The sequence below is a fragment of the Pseudorasbora parva genome, chromosome 23, assembly GCF_024679245.1.
Source record: "Pseudorasbora parva isolate DD20220531a chromosome 23, ASM2467924v1, whole genome shotgun sequence".
Taxonomy (NCBI): Eukaryota; Metazoa; Chordata; class Actinopteri; order Cypriniformes; family Gobionidae; genus Pseudorasbora; species Pseudorasbora parva.
Genome location: NC_090194.1, coordinates 33180589 through 33203481, shown reverse-complemented (window position 1 = coordinate 33203481; position 22893 = coordinate 33180589). Strand labels below are relative to the sequence as shown.

Sequence of the window (22893 nt, the reverse complement as noted above, 5' to 3'; positions counted from 1 at the left end):
ACTAGATTTATACATTTGCTGAATAAAAACTTAAAAGATTTCAGGTGTGCGTACAGTACGTACTTTGCGCTACCCCAGAAAGCCCAATACACATCACCAATACAAAAAGTAAAGACATTTTGAAATTGATGTAATCCACAAGATTTATTGGTCATATGCAAGAGGTAGAGATCTTGCAGTTAAATTTTTCAATAGATTCTTTGAACAACAGATCCATCAGTAGTGCAACTCGTGCAAGGATGAATGACATTGTCTTCAGAGTGCTGCAACATCTACAATTCAGCAAAAACATGACATTTCAGATATGCAACTATACATCGAGATATAGTAGAGACCGAACATGTCAACATTTACAGCAGAGATGAGGTTCGGGAGCTCTTTATCCCAAGTAACACGTGACAGCAAATTATTAAAAGCTAGAAATAGAAAAACTGAGCAAAAGCTTTGATTGATGTGGCCTTCTGTAGAGCTCATTCCAGTTTACAATTGCATTAAACACTCAAACTGCAACACCGGGAAGTAGCGAAAACATCAACCTTCTCGGACGCTGACCTGCTTCCTTAAAACTAAACTAAATCCAAAGGGTTCATCAAACCATGCAATGTTCCTGATAGTCTTCAGGGTTAGGTTTAACCTGCTTACACCCGTCAGGTGAGCCAGAACGTTCCTGCTTTCAAAAAAAATCAGGGACTGTATTAAGTGGTAAACAAGCAGCATCATGCCCAAGTCATGCTGGGTCACAAGGCTAAAGGTGGGGACCGGCGGCAGACGGAGGCCGTGTTTAAAATTAGACACAAAAAGAGGGACAAGAAAAGGAAAAGAAAACTCGATCGCGAGTAACCCCTGAGCGCTGTCCTGTGTACATAGTAGTGTGTGTGACTTCACAGAGCCACGCGTGTCGATGAAAAGCACAGGCGATGATTTAGCCGACTGGAGGTTGTGAAAAGGAAACAGTCTGACCAAATATCGTCCAGTTTCGCCCCCTTCTCAGTGCAGTTTCCTGAAGCGCAGTGCTCCGATTCTGTCGTCCAGCATGCTCCTTTGGCAACGAGTCCTCTTTGGACACGAACCCTGAAATATTAAATACGACACAAGCACTGTCTTCCTCACAGTGTACCGGAAGAGGAAGGGAGGCTGGCTGGTTTACGATGCCCCATCTGCCCTAAAGCGAGGGGTGAGTTTGTCACGCTATGTGTTGACAGTGTGGCTGATGCTCTGTGGATGGAGTTGCTGCCACATTTGCTGCTGCTGCACAGCCAGCTGCTGAGACTGATCTGATGATGACAGGATGTTGGTCAGGGGCGACACGCAGTTGGCGGGAATGATCAGACCTGAGCAGGAAAAAAGAAAACGGCTTGAAATTAAACTGCTCTTGCTTGTTTTTCATAGCCACAATGTATATTACTGTTCGAAAGTTTGGTGTTGGTAAGAATTTTTTTATGTTTTTGAAAGAAGTCTCTCATTTCCCTGTATTTATTTGATCAAAAATACAATGAATTCAGTAATATTGTGAAATATTACTACAATTTAAAATAGCTGTTTTCTATGTGAATATATTGCACACAAAAAAATCCTGTGGAACAAGTCTGAATTTTCAGCATCGTTACTCCAGTCTTAGTATCACATGATCCTTCAGAAATTATTCTAAAATACTGATTTGCTGCTCAAGAAACATTTCTCATCTATAGTCCTATTCGAACAGGACTAGATTTCCAGGAGGACGTTACAGAAATTCGTTTTTCACAGACGTACTTTACGATTTTAAAGGTCCTGTTCTTCGCGATTCCATCTTTCAAACTTTAGTTAGTGTGTAATGTTGCTGTTGGAGCATAAATAATACCTGTAAAATTATAAAGCTCAAAGTTCAATGCCAAGCGAGATATTTTATTTAACAGAAGTTCCCTTTCAAAGCCTACAGCGAACGGCCAGTTTGGACTACACCCCTGCCCTTCCTGGCATGACGTCACTAGAACCGTTTGTTGACTAACCCTCCGCCCACAAGAACACACAAAATAGGGGGCGTGGTCTTGTTGCTCTCCCACGTTTAGAAGACCGCGCATTCAGTGCTTGCATCTCCCCGTTATGATAAGAGGCGGGACCTTTCCAGGCAAAGTGCGCTAAGCTGCTGTCCAATCACAACACGGGAAGCGCTGGCCCAATCAGAACTCGTTACATGTTTCTGAAGGAGGGACTTCATAGAACAAGGAAATCATCAGGCCGTTTATTAGGCCAGAGGGAACAGCGCCGTACAGATAAATCAATTGTGTGAAAAATACTGTGTTTTTTTACACTCGAAACATGAACTCATGTCATATTGCACACTGTAAACATAATCAAAGCTTCGAAAACACGCAAAGAACGGGACCTTTAAACATCAAGGACAAACATCTGTTTGACAACTTACCCACAATTCTCTGCCCATCCTCTGTTCTCAAACGTACAATCTGCATCTTCACATTGGTTCCGCTGACTGAGGCCAGTACACCCTCCACTTTGGTCCACACACTGAGGACGGAGCCACAGAGGACATAGTATGTCCTGCACCGCAGCCCAATCTCACACTGTAACCCCACTGACACCTTCTTACAGTTCCCTCGCCTATCAAACAGAGAGTGTTACTTGTAACATTTCCAGACAGATTTGACGAGATTAACAAATCAAGTGAAACTGCACGATTCATTACTGAAGAGACTTAAATAAGACCCTACCAGTATGCATGCGAGCAGACTTCGGCCGAGCAGTTGTACTGATCAATCCAGTGCTGCTTGGCATCATCAGAAAGGACCTATTTTGGGATGAGAAGCATTAGAGACTGCACAAGCTGAAGAAATGACATGAAATAGTCTTAGAGCAACCAAACTCCCCAAGTGCGGTCTGTAGATAAAATTACTAAGCTAAGGCAAGATACATACATACGACTGATTAAAAACTATATAAACAGTACATAGCTGGTAAATTCATAACTTAAGAATAAAGAATGCAATAAACCTGCATCTTATAAACAGTAACATAATACCTTTTTACTTCTTTTCTTGAGGTCTGCATAAGTCTCTAGTTTAACTTGTTTTCCGATATTTGGTCTGTACACCATAAAGAGTCTCTTTCTGGGATTGACCTCCTTTATAAGGATGGCAATTTTCTTGTTATTCCGGACCTTGAGATGAAACAGAAAATGGTTAGGTTCAGCAGTTGAGTGAATTAGCAGAGGGGTGTGTAAATAAAAAGAAGGTGGGGGAGAAGCCTCACCTGAACGTAAAAACCATCATCTGGTCCATTCTGGTCAGCCCAGACATGGGTGGCATCCTCCCATGACATTCCCCGCTCCACACTCACCTTAAGACACAAACACATTTTTTAGACATAAGCCAACTAAACAGCTTATATGACAAACACAACTAAACAGCTTATATGACAAACACAACTAAACAGCTTGTATGACAAACACAAACTCATAGTAGCATCATAAAGGTGCATCTATTTAAGTTTCTCAGTATGGATATAAACGTACTGTATAGAGCTCCACATGCCCTGAGGTGGAATATCCTGGTGTCAAGAATTTCTTTGCCTCAACTTTCTTTACTTTCTCATCTCCAGAGCCCAAATCTACAAGAAAAAAATATATTTAAACTGAATAAGGAAACAAAAACATCTAATCCTAAAGTCTAAAATGGTGTTCACTACATCTTAAGATCACACTGATATTCTGTTAGCTTTGAGATTTGTTTCCAACAGAACATCCATAGATCTGAGATTTTTGTCATGTTTAAAACAGCACCTTACCTAAAATTCCCATGTCATATCTTCCAGTCTTTTTGGCATTCTGGATGACAGCGCTCAAAGTGTCAGAGAAATACTGAAAGAGAGCATTTTGCTGCTGGACCTCCATGCCAAGAATCCTGTTCAAGAACTTCCCAATGTTGTTGTAGTCTAAAAGAGAAAATGAAAACATTGCTTTACTGGGTCTTGAAACATTCAACGTTTCACAACAAAAAAACTAAGAATGAAATTGACTCTGAAAATCTCTCACCTTTGTCTAGTGAGAGAACACCAGATCTATCCTCCACATTTATCAGCCCCACTCCGATTAAACCATTGCGGATTTCTGACAAAAAGAATATCCAAGGTATTAGATAAAGTTATATTTGATGGGTTTCCAGGAACTTTACAATTGTTAAAGACAAAATTACCTGTACCTTTAAAGAAATCCCCATTGAAGTTAGCAGGTGAAGACACTAAAGGAGAGTCCAGACTGACAATAGACTTCATGACTATTTCCAGAGCGTTTCTGCCATACTGTGGATGTTAAAACAATAATTAAATCAGCAAATAAGTCCAGAAACAACTGTATTTAATACTGACAGTGCATGTAATCCAATCTTACTTTGTTGTCAAAGTTAAATCGGCTGAGATCTCTCGTCTCTGTGGCCCTTCTGTCTCCATGCGTTAAAGCCCCCTATTAGAGAAAGATAAACAATTAGGTTTGCAAAATTAAAACTGACAGCCATTAGCATGCAGAATATGCACGAGTGACTCACCAGGCTCTCCAGTCTTTTGGCAACAATCGAGGCGAATCGTTGCTCTCCAGCAAGTTCAGAGATGAGGAACACATACTCAGGTGCTGTGACCTGGTTGGATCTGTGTGTTCGACCTGTTTGCAATGAATCCAGAGTCAGTAAACTGGAAATTCTAATACAAATGTGATATTTTATACATGAATGCCTTATTTGAATCGCATATTAAGTTTCCATCTATCTGGACTACAGTTTTGGCAAACTTATAAAACTTAGTGTGATGCATGTTTTCAGTACAAAATGATACCAGTAAAAAAAAAAAAAAACACAAGAAAATGTAAATCATCACTTAAAATGCATGATTTAGGATCAGCATAAAAATATTATGGAAACAACTAAATCTATTAAATTAAACAAGTATTAATATGGAGAAAATATGACTAGCTATGAAACAAATAATCCATGTGACTCCAGTGGCTTAACCTAAATTATGATGCGACGCGAGTGCTTAGTTTGCACCAAAACTCTAATTTACCACTTAATTTATAAATATTAATCTCCAACGCACAATCACGGAGCGTCTGCTCTCACATCAGCACAGCACATTGTTCTCATGAATGCGTGTTGGAGAATATTTCGTAAATAAAGTTGTCAATTGTATGTTCTTCATAACTTCATAAAATTGAGGTCACATGGATTATTTTACTGATATCTTTACTACCTTTCTAGGGCTTGATAGTTGCGTAGCGGTCAATGGAGGGACAGAAAGCACTCAGATTTCATTAAAAAGACTTATGTTCCAAAGATGAACCAATTTCTTACGATTTTGGAGCGACATGAGGTTAAGCAATTAATCACACAATTTTCTTTATTTACGACAGGACTCTTTTTATTAGTACTATTTCAGAAATCTTACCCATGTTATTTATGCATGAATGACAAACGTGCATCACATTAACTCTCTCCCCGCCAGCGTTTACAAATAAGTTGCCAGTCACCGCCTGGGTTTTTGAACATTTTCACCAAAATTTCATAGCCCATAGAATATCTTTTTTTATTAATATCTGAGCATGCAAAATATCAAAAGAAAGTTGACCCTCTTCTTTAATAATAATTTTTAAAAAAAAAACGTTAAGCTGAGAAAAATCACGTTTTTGTGAAAGACTGTATCCAGATCAGATTTAGAGTGATAATCAAACACAGATGGAGTAGATCAAGTCCATCAACACTCCTAATGCTTGCACAGTCCTGTGGCTAGCCCTGGGTCCACATTTCATTCACTAACATTAGGCAGTTTTGATTCATATGCTGTTTAATGATGATGATCAAACACAGAAACCCAGAAAATTGTCTTTGGCCTGGAAGCGTTCTCTCACAAATAACTGAAAAATCTGTGTTTGGCGGGGAAAGAGTTAAGTGTTGAAAAGAAATGAGGAAATGTTGTAAGAAATTCAAATTCATATTTTAAATTTAGGCTTTCATATGCACACACCTATTTCCCTCTCACAGATCAATAAATGAAACAAACATATACCCACCAAACTGCTGAATAGCTCTGTCAGCACTCCAGGGCAGTTCTAACGTCATGTGTACCCTCCTCCTCTGGTTCTTCACTCTGCGATCGGCTTGAAGAGAAATACCAGAGCTGGCAGCCTCTGAGATAATTGCAATGTTCTACCAAGGTGAACATAAAACCATTTAGATGTTTTTCATTATATCAAAACATTACACAGGTAAAAAAAAAACAAAGAAGCATACCTTATCTCCATCCATGAACCTCTGCTTCTCCGTTAGATTTAGGATTTCAACTGGGACGTCAAGTTCTGATCGAGACTCGTAGGAAATGGTGCCATCGTCGTTGCTGACTACCCTACCTTTGCGGCCAGTCATCTGCATTGCATGAGATGCACACATTTAAAAATGGCATTGCTTTAATTAAATGCAGTGTGGCTGACTCAAAGCCTCTACAAACAGACCAACCTCTGCAACGTTATCTGGGCCTCCCAGCTCATCGATGAGTTCGTCAAGCGTGTTGGGTGGCAGATCCTCTGCCAGCTGCTCCAGTCGATCCAGCAGGTCCCTCTTCATCCGCTGGGCGTCCTCAACAGCATCCTGACTGGTCACACAGCTGCTCTCCTCTGGCTCACTTTTGACTTTAATATAATTGTTTGGTGTGACTATTAGGATTCATTGGACAATGACAGTCTTAATTTTACAGCTAACAAATTTTAGATGCAATGGTCTAAACTTTGTGAAGACCTCATAGGTCACTTACCTACTGTAACCGTGTTATTTGAAGGTTTGATGGTGGGGGCTGTAAAAGTGGGTCTGGTTGTTCCAAGCCCGGAGGCTAACAAGGCACTTTGAATAGAGTCCGGATCAATGCTCTTTTTCTTCTTCTTATTCCTCTTGTCTTTACTCTTTTTAGAGTCTTTCCTGATGAGCCACGGATCTAAGTTTTAAATAAAAGGTAGCATTTTAATATTTTAATTATCTTGGCATCAGCATTGAATTGAGCTGAATAATGACACTATTGTCTTCTGTAGAGCTGCTAATAGCTGAATTTTTATTTTTCATAATTCATTTTTACAACATTAACACTTATTTTTCCTGTTTATTAACATAAAGCTACTTTTTGATCTCTTGGTTGTAACATGCAATAGCGTTTACAAATTCTTACCATCTTCCTCATCCTCACTGGAATCATCCTTAAAGGGGTTGAAGTCATCTTCATCCCCTGAGCTGACCGATTTAAAGCTGTCATCGCTTTCTGCATCTTTGTCCGAATCGTCTGAGTTGCTCTCATCTGAGCTGGAACCTGACAAACCACCAGATTTACGAGCCTTCTTCACTTGTTTCTTTGTTTCTGGAGCTGCAAACACAAGTCCCCAATGGTCAGATTAAAACCATTATTAGCATTCATTTACAATTTGAGTAACCTAAAAGCCCAAGAGTGGTTTTACTTCCTCCAACATCAAAATATGGTCAGTTTCATGGTAGAAACCAAAGCTAAATATAACGTCATCTCTATTGAAGTTTCCATGTGCGTGTGAACTGTAGTACCTTTCCTCTTTTTCCCTTTCTGCTCAGTAGTGGTTTCTGAAGGTGAAGGTGTTTTCTTCACACTCAGGTCAATGCCTAAAAGACTGAAGAGTTTCTGTCTGTCTGGTGCAGGAAAATGCTTCTCCACCAGAGACTGCAGGACACCCCTTTAAAGGATCATGCATAGATATGTTCAGAAGAAAGACAGAAATGTTTTTTTTTTTTCAAAATCACTGTCCATTTTTATCCATCACAGAACAAAAGGGGCTTTCACACCAGGACGTTCTAGGAATTTTGTTATAGGAACCAGCCACCAGGGTGGTTCCCTGAGAACTAAATGTTCCCCTAGGACCATTTTCCCAGTTTCATTCGCACCAGCCATGAGGAACTCTGAAGTTACGCAAGCCGTTCTTGTTGTGCATTTAATTTTGACGAGGATGAGAATGCCAGAGCCTGTACACACCTTTTGCATTCTCCGTCTTCATTAGTTTACAATCTGTTAACGTTCCTGTCTAATACGTTATTAGAAAGAACTGTTTTACAAAGAAAACAAACAGTGTATGAAAGAGTATTAGCTTTTACCATAGTCGCTAGCTGAGCAGAAATATATATGTTTAGCTTGTTCCCGTAGTTCGTGGAGTAAATTCATAGGCTATAATCTGTGTACATTGCTTTTATAAAAATTGAGTTTTGCGTGCATTCGGCCAATACGTCTAATTCCGTCGAAGAAGGTCAAAACCTGCCCCGATCATATATATATATATATATATATATATATATATATATATATATATATATATATATATATATATATAGATGCCTCATTAGTGCATGCGCGGATCAGTCGAACGAGGCATCTATCATTAATATGATCGCGCCGGGTTTTGACCTTCTTCGACGGAAGTACTGACGGATGGGAACACTAGATAAAATTCGTCTGCTATGAGTTAAAAAAATAAATACTGTTTGGTTTCTCGCAGAAACCGATCGTTTCGTGTTTTAAGACATCAATGTATCATTGCGAACCGCAGGGTTTAATATGGATTTGTATGTATGTGTTTTTAAAGCCTAGTTCAGACTGCATGATTTTCAAACTCATTGGGGCACTGCTCTTTTCACACTGCATGATGGTTTGGCGACAGACACTGCATGACTGAAAGGGAGGAAGAATCGCCGACAACTCTCTCTCCGGTGCGCAAACTATGTTTCCCAACTACACGTGCGATGTGACGAGTAAACAACGCGAGATCACACATGCGTCAGACCAGAGTTCTCGCGCGAGACTTGGAATTGTTATTAAAAATGATAAACTGCACAAAGTTTGCTTCAAATTGTATGTGCGCTGATTTGTGGAGAAAAAGAAAAAAGATTATGGCGGAAGAAATTGTTGGCGAGACAGAGGGAGCCAGGATTGTGTTCTGCAAAAAACAGTTTGAGGTAAATAAACAATTTTGTAATGTGCTGCTGCTGTGGCTTAGAGTTTAGATTCTCTGCCCGAGCCCGAACCCGAACCTGACCCGAACCGACCCGCGGGCCGGGTCGGGCTGAGATTTCCCTGCACTATCCTCGGGTCGGGTTGGGCCGGGCCCGTGATCAAGCGTTTTTTTTTTTTTTTTAATCATTAGCCTACTTTACTAGTCTAATTGGGTGGGCAGAAAGCTATGCTATAATCAGAAATTATATATATTTAGCAAAGTAAGAACTAATACAACAACTAAGAAACATGTGTAGGCTACAAAGCTGCACAAGTCAGGATTAGTGTAAAAATGCGTGTTAAACTCACAGCTCGAGCAGTGATGGAGCGCAGCATTATAAACAGAAACGCTCTGAGTCAAGAGCTGCTCGTGAACACTGCACTTTGCTTTATTAAATATCTTCGAATCGTTTCGTTTAAAAGTGGTCATTTAAAGCTTTCTATACGCATATTTCTCATGTCTGTGAGGCAAGTATAGCCTGCTGAGTTTCGGTTTATTAATGAGACGCGCGCTCCAGTGCATGAGGAATGAAAGCGATCACTCCCACGACTTCACCTCATAATTTTATTCTGCTATTTGCTTTTTATTTATTAAATCCAGGCAATTGGTCTAAGAAACCTTTTTTAAAATTAAGATACAATTTAAACAAAACGAAAAAAATGATTTCAACAAAACAAAACTTAATATTAAACTAAATATAACCACCAAAATCATTTCTGACCCACTCGCATCTTTTCACTTATCATAATCAGATGAAACATGTAAAAATAATATTATAATATTTAAACATAAATATGAAGGAAAAAACACATTGTTTAATGGCAACAACAAAGTAAGCTACAGATAAATGTCTGAGCTGGATTTGAGCAAACATCAGTTTACCGGTGAGCGGATCATGAGCGCGCACCTGCGGATTATTGAGCGGAGTCAAGTCAGCTTTATTTATAGCCTATAGCGCTTTTACAATGATGATTGTTTCAAAGCAGCTTCAAAGTGTTAAACATGACAATATTGCAACAAAATGTTATTCGGCAGTACAGTCGCTGTGGAGAAAACTGAAAACTAAATGCAGTTTTATCATGAGCCTCACCAGTCCGTTTCGCTGCGCTTTGCTCATTACAGGCTCGTTCTCATCAAACGCCCACGTATTGAACAATGGTCGGGTTTAAATCGGGCTCGGGCTCATAATTACAATTAATGTGTCGGGCCGGGCCGGGCTCGGACACATCGTGCACGGGCTCGGGTAGGGTCGGGCTTGATTTTTTGAGCCCGATCTAACCTCTACTGTGGCTGGATGTGTAAATGTTTGGCCTTTGTTTCTGTTTGATAGAATTGTAAATATACCTATTAAAATACTGAAATTCTGCTCTATAACTTCTCCCTGAATCTTCTGCTGCCCTGTATCTCACCCTCTCATTGGCTGTCGGTGTAATTTTCAGTCAGAACGCAGTTCACACAGCAGGAGTTTCAATCGCCAACAGGTTCAGATATTTAGCATGCCAAATATCTCACCGGCGTCTGCGATTTTCTCTGATCGTGTCTTTGATTATTCACACTGCGTGACTGTCACTCACGTGCACGAGCACCGATTTGCCTGTGATCTCGGGCATTTGTCGGCGATTTCACAAAACCTGTCGGCGACTCAAAATCGGGCAGTGTGAACTAGGCTTTACTCTCATAGTGGCTCTCATATAAAAAAAAAAACATTGACATGCATTATACGGCAACGGTAGGAGTCAAAAAACTTAATTGGTGTTCTCCTGAAGAAACAAAGACACCTGCATGTTGGATGCACTGGGGGTAAGCAGATTAACATCAAATTTTAATTTTTGGGGGAACTAACCCTTTAAGTTCCCAGATCTAAAAAATTTCCCAGTTCCTGCGGTGTGAAAATGCCAAAAAGCGGGAACTTCCACCATTAGTTCTAGGAACTATGAAAAGGTTCCTCCAATACAAAATCCCCTTAAGGCAAATAAAATAAAAAAATAATATGCTAAAAAATTATTACACTCACTTTGCAGTAGAAACAAAGTCATTGAGCTCGCCTCCTCCCTCCTCCAAGGCTTCAAGGGTTCGAGCTTCTCCAGTTGATTGAAGACCAATCACCACACACTACAGAGAATGTTAGAGGTCAGCACAACCAAAATCACTGCAATTCTTTCTCTCTGAAAGCGCTTATGTAACAAGAGAACACACAATCTAACCTTTCCATTTTTAACCTCCTCTCGAGCCAGCTGCACAACTCTTCGAACCTTAGAGGCAATGCACAGGTACTTGAAGAACCTCTGATGAGCTGACCAGAACTGACCCCACATGGACTTTTTCATCCGTTGCTCTGCATCCATCAAGTTGGCAGCTTGCTGGAACTTCTCTCTTGCACTGACCCACTGCACATGCGTAAAATAAAGAGTTTCTGATTATTTATCAGTGCGTATAGACCTGCACGATAAATCACATTTTACATGAAAACATGCCTATCGCAATTTGGCTTATCGTGATTATCAAATCACAAAGGCTGCAATTATCTTTTATGCACAGTTTGTCCGTGTAAGACGGCTCTCTGATTAGTAGTAAATAGGGGTGCAACGATATACCGTTGAACGATACATCACGATATAAAAAATTTACGATACGTATCATTGATGGAAACTATATGATTCGCGATAGAGTTGTTTTATCCCAGGCTCAACTTGCTGTAGTAGGGCTATTTAAAAGGTATTATTCATCCAAACACAAATTTACAAATGTAGGCTACCACAAATGTAAACTCTGTCATCATGTACTCACCATCATGTCGTTTTTTTTTTACTTCCAAATACAAATGAAGATATTTTTTATGAAACCTGGGGGATTTATGTCCCTTCATTTTTGAAGTCCATTCCTCTCCAACTTAAAAGATGCAAAGAACGTCATAGAGGCATGTAAAAATAACTAATCGAGTGTCTAATTAAAATCTTTAGTCTTCAAGTCTTCTGAAAGGACACAATGGGCTTTATGTAATGAATATATTTATCACAACGCACAGTGTAGTAAACACGGAGGTTCAAATGATTGCATGACGCGCGAAAAAAACATGAGAGAGGAAATGCAGAATTAAAGTTCTTGGATGAACTAAACATTTACAGTTTGAGAGCGGTCATTCTGACGAGCTTTCTTGCGATTAGAGCTGTGACGGATTGCATTGATCATCTGAAGTGCGCGTGCGCTGCCGCAACGGCGCTCCTCAGTGAAAGCGCAAACATTTAAAGCGTCACTCCTCAAAGTCAAAGGGCAAACACCATTTAAAGCGACACTCCTTAGTGAAAGCGCAAACCTCATTTAAATCACCAGATCACATTTAGTTTTAGTAGTATGATTATTCAAAGCATTTCAGATGGTTCATTTTTACATACTGCATTAATAGCAGGAGAGGCAGGGCATAGCAGGCTTGGGGAGAGATGCTGACTGCATTGAAAGCGTGAGGGAATTTTTTTTTCAGTTTTCAGTGAGGAGTTTTAGTGACATTATTACATTAATAATCTTAGTACATAGAATCATACAACAACTACACATAATGTTGAATATAATGTATAACGCAATGGGGGAATATTAGTGGGTCCTGATAATAAAACAAATAATAATATATAATAATAAAAAAGTACAAAAAAAATTTTTTTAACTTTATTTTGCCATAAAATATCGATACATATCGAATCGTGACAAGTGTATCGTTACACCCCTAGTAGTAAATGCTGTTCCATCTGAAAGCACTGCAAGTTTGAGTTGCTTATATTATGCATTTGAAGCAACATACGTCAAACATCTTTCCAAACATGAGAAGCACTTAATCATGTTTAATCAAAGCGTTTCAAATCTGTTTATTCAGCTCACCAATAGTATGATGTTCATAGCTATAGTGATTTCCGTGAATGACGTGCCACCGTACTTCTGTGGCATAATCCTGCGCGAGAGCACCCTCTGGCTTGCGGAGTAGCGTTTACCACTGATCACAGCCGTGCTGCACTGAGAAGCTGCGCATGCAATAATCGCAGCCTCTGCCAAATCTCCTGAGGTTATCATGCAGCCCTAGTTTGGTCTAGTGCGATTGCTCTGTTAAATCGGTTCACTCCCATTCGAACCTTGGTGCACACAAAACAAGCACTCCAAGACTCAAACTTCTAAATAAAAAAATAAAATTTTATATAACAAACAATCAAATCAAGAAATATATATAGCAGTTATCCAGTCAAGAGCACTGACGTATGATGCTCTGTTGACAATTGGGTGTAAAATTGTCTGTTCGTGTGCACGATGACACGAAAGGAAAACCAATTCAGGTTTGGCATGCTATCAGACACTGCTTTCTGAATGTGCGCACAATTTCACACAGTGTGCGAGTACCGAAACAGTTCTCTAACACATTTATTCGCGCATGTATGTTTACATCGCCATGGCCTAAAATGCACAGGATAAATGATGCACTTGCTCGATCGGTACAGTGACAGTTCCAATAACTTGTGGCCATCAGGCGGTCCTTACCCCATTTAGATCTAGCTACACCAGTTCATGTGCATGGATCTCTCTTATCGAGTTCACGTTTGACAGAATCTGACAGAGGGTGCTCTCGGCCAAGCGACGGTCCATAAAGCTCAGCAGGTAACTAAACTTTTTACCCTAAAAAGGACTCAAGAATACTCAAGCATACCTGGTTTTTGGCACACACTGCATTGTCTGGGATGTCTGATATGTTCCATCACAAAATATACATCATAAAAGCTAAGTTTTTTGTATCTTAAGTTTCAATATTAAAAATGATAGTGTGAACACTAAGTGAACTAAGACTAAATGTATAATTTTCTTTTTAGATCTGGCCCAAAATAAACCAAACTACAAGTGTGAACACACCCTAAATGTGTCTGTCTTGTGCCATTAATAAAGTTATGCATCATTTAGAATAATAGTTTGGTTTTAGCTGACATTTCACCCACCAAGCGGACTGATTTGTTGTACATCTTGATGTAGCTCTGCGTCAAAGGAACTTCTTCAATTTTAAACGTCACGCCTGTAAAGCTCAGCTGTCGAGCGATGTACATTCCTCTCAGCTTCATATCCATGGCAACAATCTCCATGGCACCAACACCTCTAAAATAAACCAAACAAAACAGGGTTGCATTTAATATTGAGAGAATACAAGCTGGCACTAAAAAGCAAGGTCATGAACACAAACTCTTAACTGATAAACTCACCTCCTCTCAACAGCTTGGATAAAATTGGTAAATTCCTTAAATGGAGTTCCTTCTCCCCATATCCCAAGGCGATTCATGTAGGCCATATTGCGGGGCTCAGATGCTCCTACACAAAATCATACAAAAGATGTATATAGCAAAACACATAAATGCACTGCTTAGAGTGTTCCTACATAAAATGTAAAAATTCACCATCCACAGTCACATACCTGTAGCACTTGCATACACAACCCGGGCTTTTGGCAGCTTGTTCTGTAGCTCTAAAACCGCCAAACCGGTCTTTGTGGGCTTGGATGACCCAATAGGGCAAACATTTTTGGCTTTGTGACACTCATCAAAGATGATCTGAAATGCTTAGTCAAGGGAATCAGTCACCATAGTTACCAGAGAGCTGAATACAATCACACCATGTGAAGAGCTTCGCTGCGGTTCACTCAATATGAAAAGAAACTTGCTTTTGTCTGTTCTAGAGCATAGAATGTTTTTCTAGGGATGTCAGATTGATGTAGTAACAAAATTATGGAATTGAGAATTGTGAATTTATTGATGACTGACCACTTCCTTTTAATGTGAAAGGATACAACACCATCAAAGTCATCTCCACACCAGTGTAGTAACTGTTTGAATCTAGTTTTGTACTTTCCCCCAGACTGGCTCTCTCCAATCAGGGAAGAGTATGTGGCAAATATCACACCTTTTTTCACACTCCCATTGTGTTTCGATGAGATCTTTCCATATTTGAACTGAAAGAGAGAAGTAAGGAAAGAATTAGCGTCCTACTCAAAATACACAAACGTCTCATATGTTCACCAAGAAGCACTAAATGTACCTTGTTAAGCGAATGGACCTGAATGTTCTTTGCTCCAATGTCTCTCAAGTCCCTCTCTGCATCATATTTCAAGTCATTTGAGACACTAAACCTGCACAGACCAGTGATGAAAAAAGGCATGAATAGTGGTACAATTACACACCAAAAAGCAGATAGGAGGAGGAAAAAAACAAGTGATTACCAGAGGGACCTTTTCCTGCCAAGAAGATAATTTTCATATATGATTCCAGCAATGGTTCTACCCTTTCCAACTCCGGCTCCATCTCCAATCAAATAGGATGCTCTGTCTCCATTTGGTAGGAATGTCTCATGTTGCTGTACAAAAAGACATGATTGAGATTGTCAGATCTGAAATACTGTAGTAAACTATGTGTGAAAGTTTGACATAATTGTGATTTAACCTGCATAAATTAGCTAATCTGCTTTCTAAATGCTAATACACTTTAAAGGTTACAATATGTAAAGACCCCAAACCTGAGCAGCATACGTGATGGCCTCTAGCTGGAGGGCAGATAACCAGCCTCTATCGATGGTCTCCTCTGGAATGGAAAGTCTATACCACACATCTGGCGGGTTGACACTGGACAGAGAGCTGGTCTCCACCACAGGATCAGGGTGCCGCAGTCCAATTCTCACTGAAAGACGAGATGTGAGACTAACTTTACAAACTTGCCAAATACACAGTGGAAAAAAAAATGGATCTGTTGGCAATAATAATATTGAAGGGAAAGTGTACATTTAATGACTGGCTGTGTAGAATCTATTAATTAAGCACACTGATCACGATCATACATACGTTTCATTGGCATGTATTCGGCATACGTCTCTGCATGACCCAGCTCTTCTTCTTCCTCTTCTTCTGGTTCATCTTCGTCCTTCATGCTTGGTAATTTCTACATTAAAGTAAACAAGTCCACAATGAACGCCTCATCATGCATAACATAAAATTAGAATAAAAAATGTAAAATAAAACTTACATTTACAGGTGAGAAGCTCCGCATTTTCATGTCATCGTTGACCCAGATTCTTGCTACATCTTTGCTTGACACTTCTTTTTTCAAGCCATTGTTTAATTCCGCTGAAGAAGAAAAAAAAAAGAGACAAAAAAAATTAGAGACAAATATTCACACAGCCACAACAGTTTGTCAGAACTGATACGGCCCCACCACAACATGAAAGCACCTGTGAAAACAGAACCAGTGCACTGCAGTTAAAACCCTACCCATACCTGATCTGCTCATCATCTTTGTGGAGACCAGAATAATTTCTGAAAGGAAGAGCATTGACATTAAGAAAACACAGCATGATTGATGGTCTCTCTAGATGGGCTTTAGACAATGCACAACTTTAACAAAGAGTGCACCATAAAGGTTATGAAAATGTTATTAGATTAACAAATAGTTGTCCGGGTTGAAGTACTAAGAGCCATAACATCCATCTTTAGCAGCACCGCGTACGTGTTCTAGATTTAGAGCATTTTCTTAAAACAAAATAGACATAAAAAAAACATGTCTCCCATTTCCTAAGAGCATCTACACAGCTTTAACACCTTCAAAGGTGATTTGAGCCCATGTTGGCTTCTTGTTTTGACAGCTGGAGGCAGCACTTGAAAACTGGCACCCAGCATTAGATCTGGAAAGTGCCAGAAAGCCGACAGCTAAAACGACAGACTCTAACAAGCAAAAAAACATCTATGGTCCAGCATGTCTGCCAGCACTCACTTGTGCCTGTGGCTGTCGCCGTAGCAACGGGCTGCGCTATGTCAGGTGGGGGCTTCAACTTCATAAGCTCTCCAAGGCTGCTTGTCTTCAGGTTGCTGGTTCTGAGAAGGTCCTTCAACCTGATCTGCTCATTATTTGGTGGGACCACAGTGGCAGAGGATAAAGAGCTCCGTTGTGCTGTCGAACTTGTGTGTACCACCTTGGTTACTGTGATGGTCTGCCTGGAGGCGGTCCCGGATGATGGTTTGGTCACTACTATGGTACCCAGCGATGGCAACTGATTCAGTTGATTTAAAACAAAGGTGGTAGTTGAGGGCTGGGGCTTCTCCTGCAAAGACACACAACGATCAATGCAGCATATGAAATTCTAAGCTTTACAGTCAAATATTAAAACATGTTACACACCCAGAAGCCTCAGACTAGGGATGCTCATATTGACCGTTTAACCCTTAACCGATAGTAAGAATTTAGACGGATTAACACTATCAGTTAAACAGTTTAAAGTTGTTTGTTTGTTGGCTGCATGGTTAAAAAAAAACTGTATGTGTTAACTCAAAGGGTGCGTCGACACAACCACACGTGCCGACACAGACATATTTCACAAAATGAAGTAATGGGAAAGAAGAAACGTGTGGGATTATTTCGACAGAAAGGGTGACGAAGTTACATGCAAAATAAGCTACGCAGTACTACAATACAGCAGTGTTACAAGCTCCTGACTGGTGAAGGAAGGCAAATGAAAGGCGCTTCCAGAGGCTGGCCACTCTAGCGAGGCATTCTCCACACCTGCAAACTCCTCAGAGTAAGGAGTTTTAGCCCACATTGAGATGGCTTGAAAAACAAACAAAGCATATATTGTCGCAATCGTCTGATTGTGGTTGTCACGTTTCAGCTCATAACGACTGTTTGCCTTCAGCTGCAGCTTCAGCGGGACAACCTTGACACGGCTAAAGTTAAGTTTCTACGAATCCGCTTTTGGACTTTCTGTGAGAGCGCCCTCCTAATATTTAGATACGAATAAAATGACAGGTCATGCCTAGATAATTTTTTGTCTCTGAATTTAAATCTTGATATATTCACATTGGTTTTTATGTATAAAAACACATGCTCGTGACCTAAAGAAGCACGCAATCAACCGAGGTAGAGAAAGCGGTCTTTAGCGTCCCTGTTAACAAGTTTGCAGGTCTGATTCTCTCTGTATTCCCCAGGCACCAGGCAGCGCCATCTGAACCTTTAGAAGCCTTTAAAATTCGAACACTTTTTTTAATGGGTGTACTCACACCGGCAGCAGCATTCGGCACCTGTCTGCGGCGACTCAGGAAGTTATTTAAAAACCGAATGCTGCGCCACAGAACACCATTTCAAGGTTTGATATTAAATTGATATTTCCTTCAAATCGTCAATGTACATACTGATTTCACCCTATGCTACAAGAAACACCCATCGCGCAGCTCTTCTGTCAGAAGTCGATTCAAAATTGAGTTTGCGCGTATATAATATGTGCGTATTAAAGTTTTTGCTGTGTGCAGTGTGTAAAGGAAAATAAAAATTGTTTTACCCTCCTGCTAAGTGTTGTGCCCCTCCCAACCCATTCACACACACACACACATAGATGATTAAACTATCAGTCGACTATAGAAAGGTTTGACAATTCTGATTCGAATGTGTAAAACCTTAGTCGGGGACACCCCTAATCCCAGTGAACCGAAAGTAGCGAGTGAGTGTTCAGTGTTGTGACGTATTTCCAAGTAAAAAAGAATATTGAACAGAGGGCAGGGTTTTACCTCAGCGCTCCTCCTCTCCATCTCTCACTCATAGCAGAATAACGGTTGGAGAGGAGTGGTTACGCATTTTAAAAGTGAAGCCTTCAAACTGGGAAGGAATCCCATTTCCAGACCGGAAGTAACTTTTCACATTTTGATTAAAGATTACCACGGCAAACTATTTTTTTCAGTGTATTACCTTGAACGGATTAATTGTTCAACCTAAGACCTGTAATATGTGCTAACAAAGTAAATAAGATCGATCGACCCAAAAACAAAACTCTGGTTGATTGCCTAATGTCATACTGGTCTTTCTGCATATGTGGGCAGTTCTTGGACAGAATAAACTAGACCAGACTTTACGAAGTTAGTCAAAAGACTATAAATAGTGACGCTCTGTTCAACACTTACCCTGATTGTGACTGTAGGAGTAGGTGGAACTGCAGGTTCAATCCTGACAACTCCAGAAGGTTCATTACTGAGACCGATGTCAAGTGCATTTAATGAGACTGACTGAAAGAGGAAAGAAAAAAGAACAACTCATGTCAATCATCAAAATGTGCTACTTTGAGAAAGATTGTTTTTAGATTCAATTCTGTTTTGAGTAGTTAAAACATTCCTCATTTTGATTAATTAATTATTCTACGCTGTTTTCGGTTGATGCGTGAACAAAACTTAATTAAACATTATTTGTAGCATGCATCCCATCCAATAATCTCAATTAACTTTGTGCTTTATGTTAAATGGTAAAAAATGAAACAAAAACAAAGTGTCTGACTTAATTCTTTCAAGTCTATTGCAAATGTAAAAAAATATTTTGATTTTCTTTAATGTTGCGAGACAGATCACTGTTGTCACCTCAGTTCAAGCGGCACGTAAACTGATCATCTCTTCCACTTTACTACTAGTTATAGCACAAAATAAACATGAATGAACATTAGAAAATATGTTGACAGAAATAAATAGTTATTGAAAATGTATCAAGTCTCAAGTAATCTCTCAACAGTGTTTCAATCTTATGTTGATATGCAGCTCTTTATACTAGTGTTTATTATAACCAAAAATAAGCAGCAATCAATTTAATACGCTTAAAGGGTTCTCTTTATATCTCACAGCTGTTTTTTTTTCCTTTAAAAAAAAAAATTGACATGTACCATGCATGGCCAAATAAATCTATATCATATTCAGGGTTTGACATCAAACCTGGTCATGTGCCAAAATCGGTCACTCACTTCAGAGTAAAAAAGTTGCTTTGTGGTGTAAATATCATTTATTCTGAAGCAATATTCTTCTCAGAGTTTTATCAGCAGTGACATTTAAATCTGCATATTTGTGCATATTTACCCCGAAGGCTTTTTTTTTTTTTACTTTTATAAAAAAACTAATCTTATGAAATATGTGCTTCACTTTACTTTCAAATCCTTAAATTTTAACAATAAATTAAATAATAATAATAATAATAATAATAACAAACTGTAGGGCTGTTACCAATCTAATGAATGACTTACAATGTTGAGATTGTTCTAAATATTTTTTTATATAGAAATTATAAATGTTGGGGAGAAAATAATTTGACTTTTAAACATGAAACTTAACTACCCGTAGGTGGTGAAAAATACTTTCTTAATGAAGTGAGTAATTCATTTAAACAATTTATTCCAGAATGAGGCAGTTGTTTATGGCTGAATCATTGAATCTTTGACTCAAACGATTCTTTCAAATGCTAAGTCATTATTAATTGAGTGTTGCTGCGAGATGTGCTATGGTTCTGCTGTGATATTTCTATGGATATTGTCACAGCTGAAAAAGAGCAAAACAGTCAATATCGCATCTAAAATGTAAGTAACATTATTATCTACTTGTTTATTGAACTGAAATCAGTGTCACATTTTCATCATAATGGTATTTAGGAAAACAGCACTTGGTCATGTTATGTTACTTTAATATATATATATATATATATATATATATATATATATATATATATATATATATATATATATATATTATATAGTTTTTTTTTTTTTTTTTTACCATAGTATGTTAAACAGCGTTTCTTTTTGTGTTCTGCGCTCATTTGTTTCGATTTCTAATCGAGGCTGCGAGTGTGTCAAAAGCGTAATCATGTGTTACCGTGTATACATTATATATTATTATCCACTATTGCCACTTACACTAAATGTAAAAAAATCAGAATCAGTCGCATTTTGGTGATTTTTGTCACCGATGTTTTAATCAGACTATTCTTCACTTGTCCCTTCAAAAACAAATCCACTTGCCCCAAAAAAACGTTATTGTTGACCCCGGGAAATACAAACTATTGTACAATTTGTCTCAATACACAGCCCTAGTTTTAAGTAGAGAAAAAATAAATATAACTAGACTGCATGAAAGTATAGTATATCATGTTATCACGTATATCATATTGCAAGTATGCATTTTAAATGACCTGTTGTGAGGCAGGGAGTGGGAGTGTGTCCTGAGGATCAACATCAAACAGATCATTAGGGCAGATTCCACTTTCACTTAGAGCAGCCAGAAGCAAATCTTGTCCAGGATCCATTGTCTAAAAGAGAGAAAAATAAAACATTAAAAATCAAAGATTGCAAAGAGAATCTGCTTTGAAAAACATCCCACTCAATCTTCTAAAACCAAACATGTCTTTTTAAACAACACAACCATTTAATAAAGACTATGATGACATACACGCAACTTAAAGATCACATTTACCATTACAATACCAAGATAATGTTTGGAAGTCTTTAAATGTTAAATATTTTCGCATGAAAATCACATATTAAATAAATCTAAACACTAATAGTGGAGACATGCATTTATAAGGGCAAAAACATACTAAACTAATGATGCTAACGGCTCAGCACAACATCCATCTTCACACGTGTTTGCCAAAACTGATCCAACTAGACTTCCTGGTCTGACGTTGCTGCTGGATGATAATGTCAACCAGCTTACACATTCAGAAACCAGACTAGAAACAAAAAAGAAAACTGTAACGTTCCCTGAAATAAATCAATACATCGTAATTACATTGTAACAATAGTCAGTCGTAGAACGCAACTGTGGTAACGGTTAATACACAAGATTAGACAACCGGTGCACTAAACGTGCTGCTCTTTAGTCCTAAATATTCAGCGGAAGCGTTTAAATGCTTCCCCAACAAACAAACCACGGGTTAAATGCAAACTACTATTTGACCAACAAAAATCTCATTCGTCAAAAATATGCTGCATGTGGTGTAACTGCTCTTCAGACTTGCTTACGGTGGTTGCTAGCTAATTTCCCCCCACGACCCGTATAATCAACTTTAAATAGCAAAAAAGGAGCCAAAATGCTCTTTAGATAGGCTATAACACGATTTAAACAAATCCAAACCAACCTGACAGGCAGCATATGTGCCAAAATATGACATTTGAGCGATTAATTCCTGTCAGTGACTTTGTCAAAAGTGCGCTAACGGCTCGCCTCAGGTTAGCTGCCTAGCGCGTGAACCAGTCGCAAGACTCCCTCAGCTTTCACGCGAAACGCAATAAAACTCAATATTCCTTCGCATATAGGCCCTAAACCGACCGAGATTGTGACTATAACGGAAAACAGTGCAAACCCGCTGTCTGGCAGCTTATGTCCAATAAGTCAAACACGTACTCCACTCGGTTTCTATGGATCCCAAACGTCGCGGCGGTGTGAAGGATGTCGCCGCTGCTTGCGCTGCTTGTTTTCTAACCGCCAGGCGCCATCTTTACCCGAGGCGCGTGCGGGTCACGTGACGCTGCAGCCCACAAAACAGACGATTTTGTGTCCAGAAATGTTCCCCACGCGCCGCATATAACGCGCCACCGAGCATCGATCAAGAGCCGACCTACGACCATCTTTCATAAAGCCCCGGAGCCCGTCCATAGTAATCGAGATTTTTAATTATATTTTTAAATCAAAAGTAGTCGGAGAAAGGAGAGCGCCGAAGCCATGTCACGTGACCACCCCCTTACTCATATTCAGGAAGTGACGCTGTAAAATAATTTCCTCCAATGACACGTCAAAATGACATTGCAGGAGCCATGCTGGTAAGGTCAAAGGCAGAGTCTGACCTACGTTGTTGACAAAGGTTGAAAACATCCAATATATCTGATAAAAAGTGTTTAAATCTATTAATTATTTCAATCAAATAAATCCGCAAAATAAGAACATCATTAAAAAATATTTGTATGTTGTATTCTGCAATACTGTCCTTAAATCACCACCAACTTGCAAAAACTACAAAAAGACATATTTGTACACTATTAAATCAATAGTATATCATCACTATATTTTT

The 22893-nt window shown here is 39.1% G+C and overlaps 1 protein-coding gene across 5 annotated transcripts; it reads right to left on the bottom strand.

Moving 5' to 3' along the window:
- Window positions 1–125: 125 nt before the first annotated feature.
- Window positions 126–22575, bottom strand: sbno1 (strawberry notch homolog 1 (Drosophila)). 5 transcript variants are annotated; one of them, XM_067434144.1, is made up of 33 exons: window positions 22189–22575; window positions 21016–21132; window positions 18978–19079; window positions 16804–17131; window positions 16311–16349; window positions 16060–16160; window positions 15879–15975; window positions 15557–15717; window positions 15264–15397; window positions 15083–15173; window positions 14835–14996; window positions 14463–14598; window positions 14254–14359; window positions 13996–14149; window positions 11233–11415; window positions 11043–11140; window positions 7575–7720; window positions 7192–7383; window positions 6787–6963; window positions 6492–6664; window positions 6270–6401; window positions 6050–6185; window positions 4536–4648; window positions 4382–4453; window positions 4194–4293; window positions 4028–4102; window positions 3781–3927; window positions 3509–3603; window positions 3247–3333; window positions 3017–3154; window positions 2709–2785; window positions 2405–2598; window positions 126–1331 (listed from the first exon to the last, which is right to left on the bottom strand). In XM_067434144.1, exons 2-33 carry the CDS (start codon window positions 21127–21129, stop codon window positions 1189–1191), a joined length of 4203 nt encoding a protein of 1400 aa, XP_067290245.1. In that variant the 5' UTR covers window positions 21130–21132; window positions 22189–22575; the 3' UTR covers window positions 126–1188. The 5 variants fall into 5 exon arrangements, with proteins under 5 accessions (XP_067290245.1, XP_067290243.1, XP_067290242.1 ...); XM_067434142.1 differs by having other exon boundaries at window positions 22230–22575; XM_067434141.1 differs by lacking the exon at window positions 22189–22575 and adding an exon at window positions 21964–22135.
- Between the last annotated feature and the right edge of the window lie 318 nt (window positions 22576–22893).

Coding starts and splice junctions, on each gene's coding strand:
- sbno1 (XM_067434141.1), bottom strand. CDS start 21,996: ATGTCATATTTTGGCACATATGCTGCCTGTCAG. Junction 15,398..15,556: donor CCATCACGTATGCTGCTCAG/GTTTGGGGTCTT, acceptor CTTTTTGTACAG/CAACATGAGACATTCCTACC. Junction 3,155..3,246: donor ATGATGGTTTTTACGTTCAG/GTGAGGCTTCTC, acceptor TTTCATCTCAAG/GTCCGGAATAACAAGAAAAT.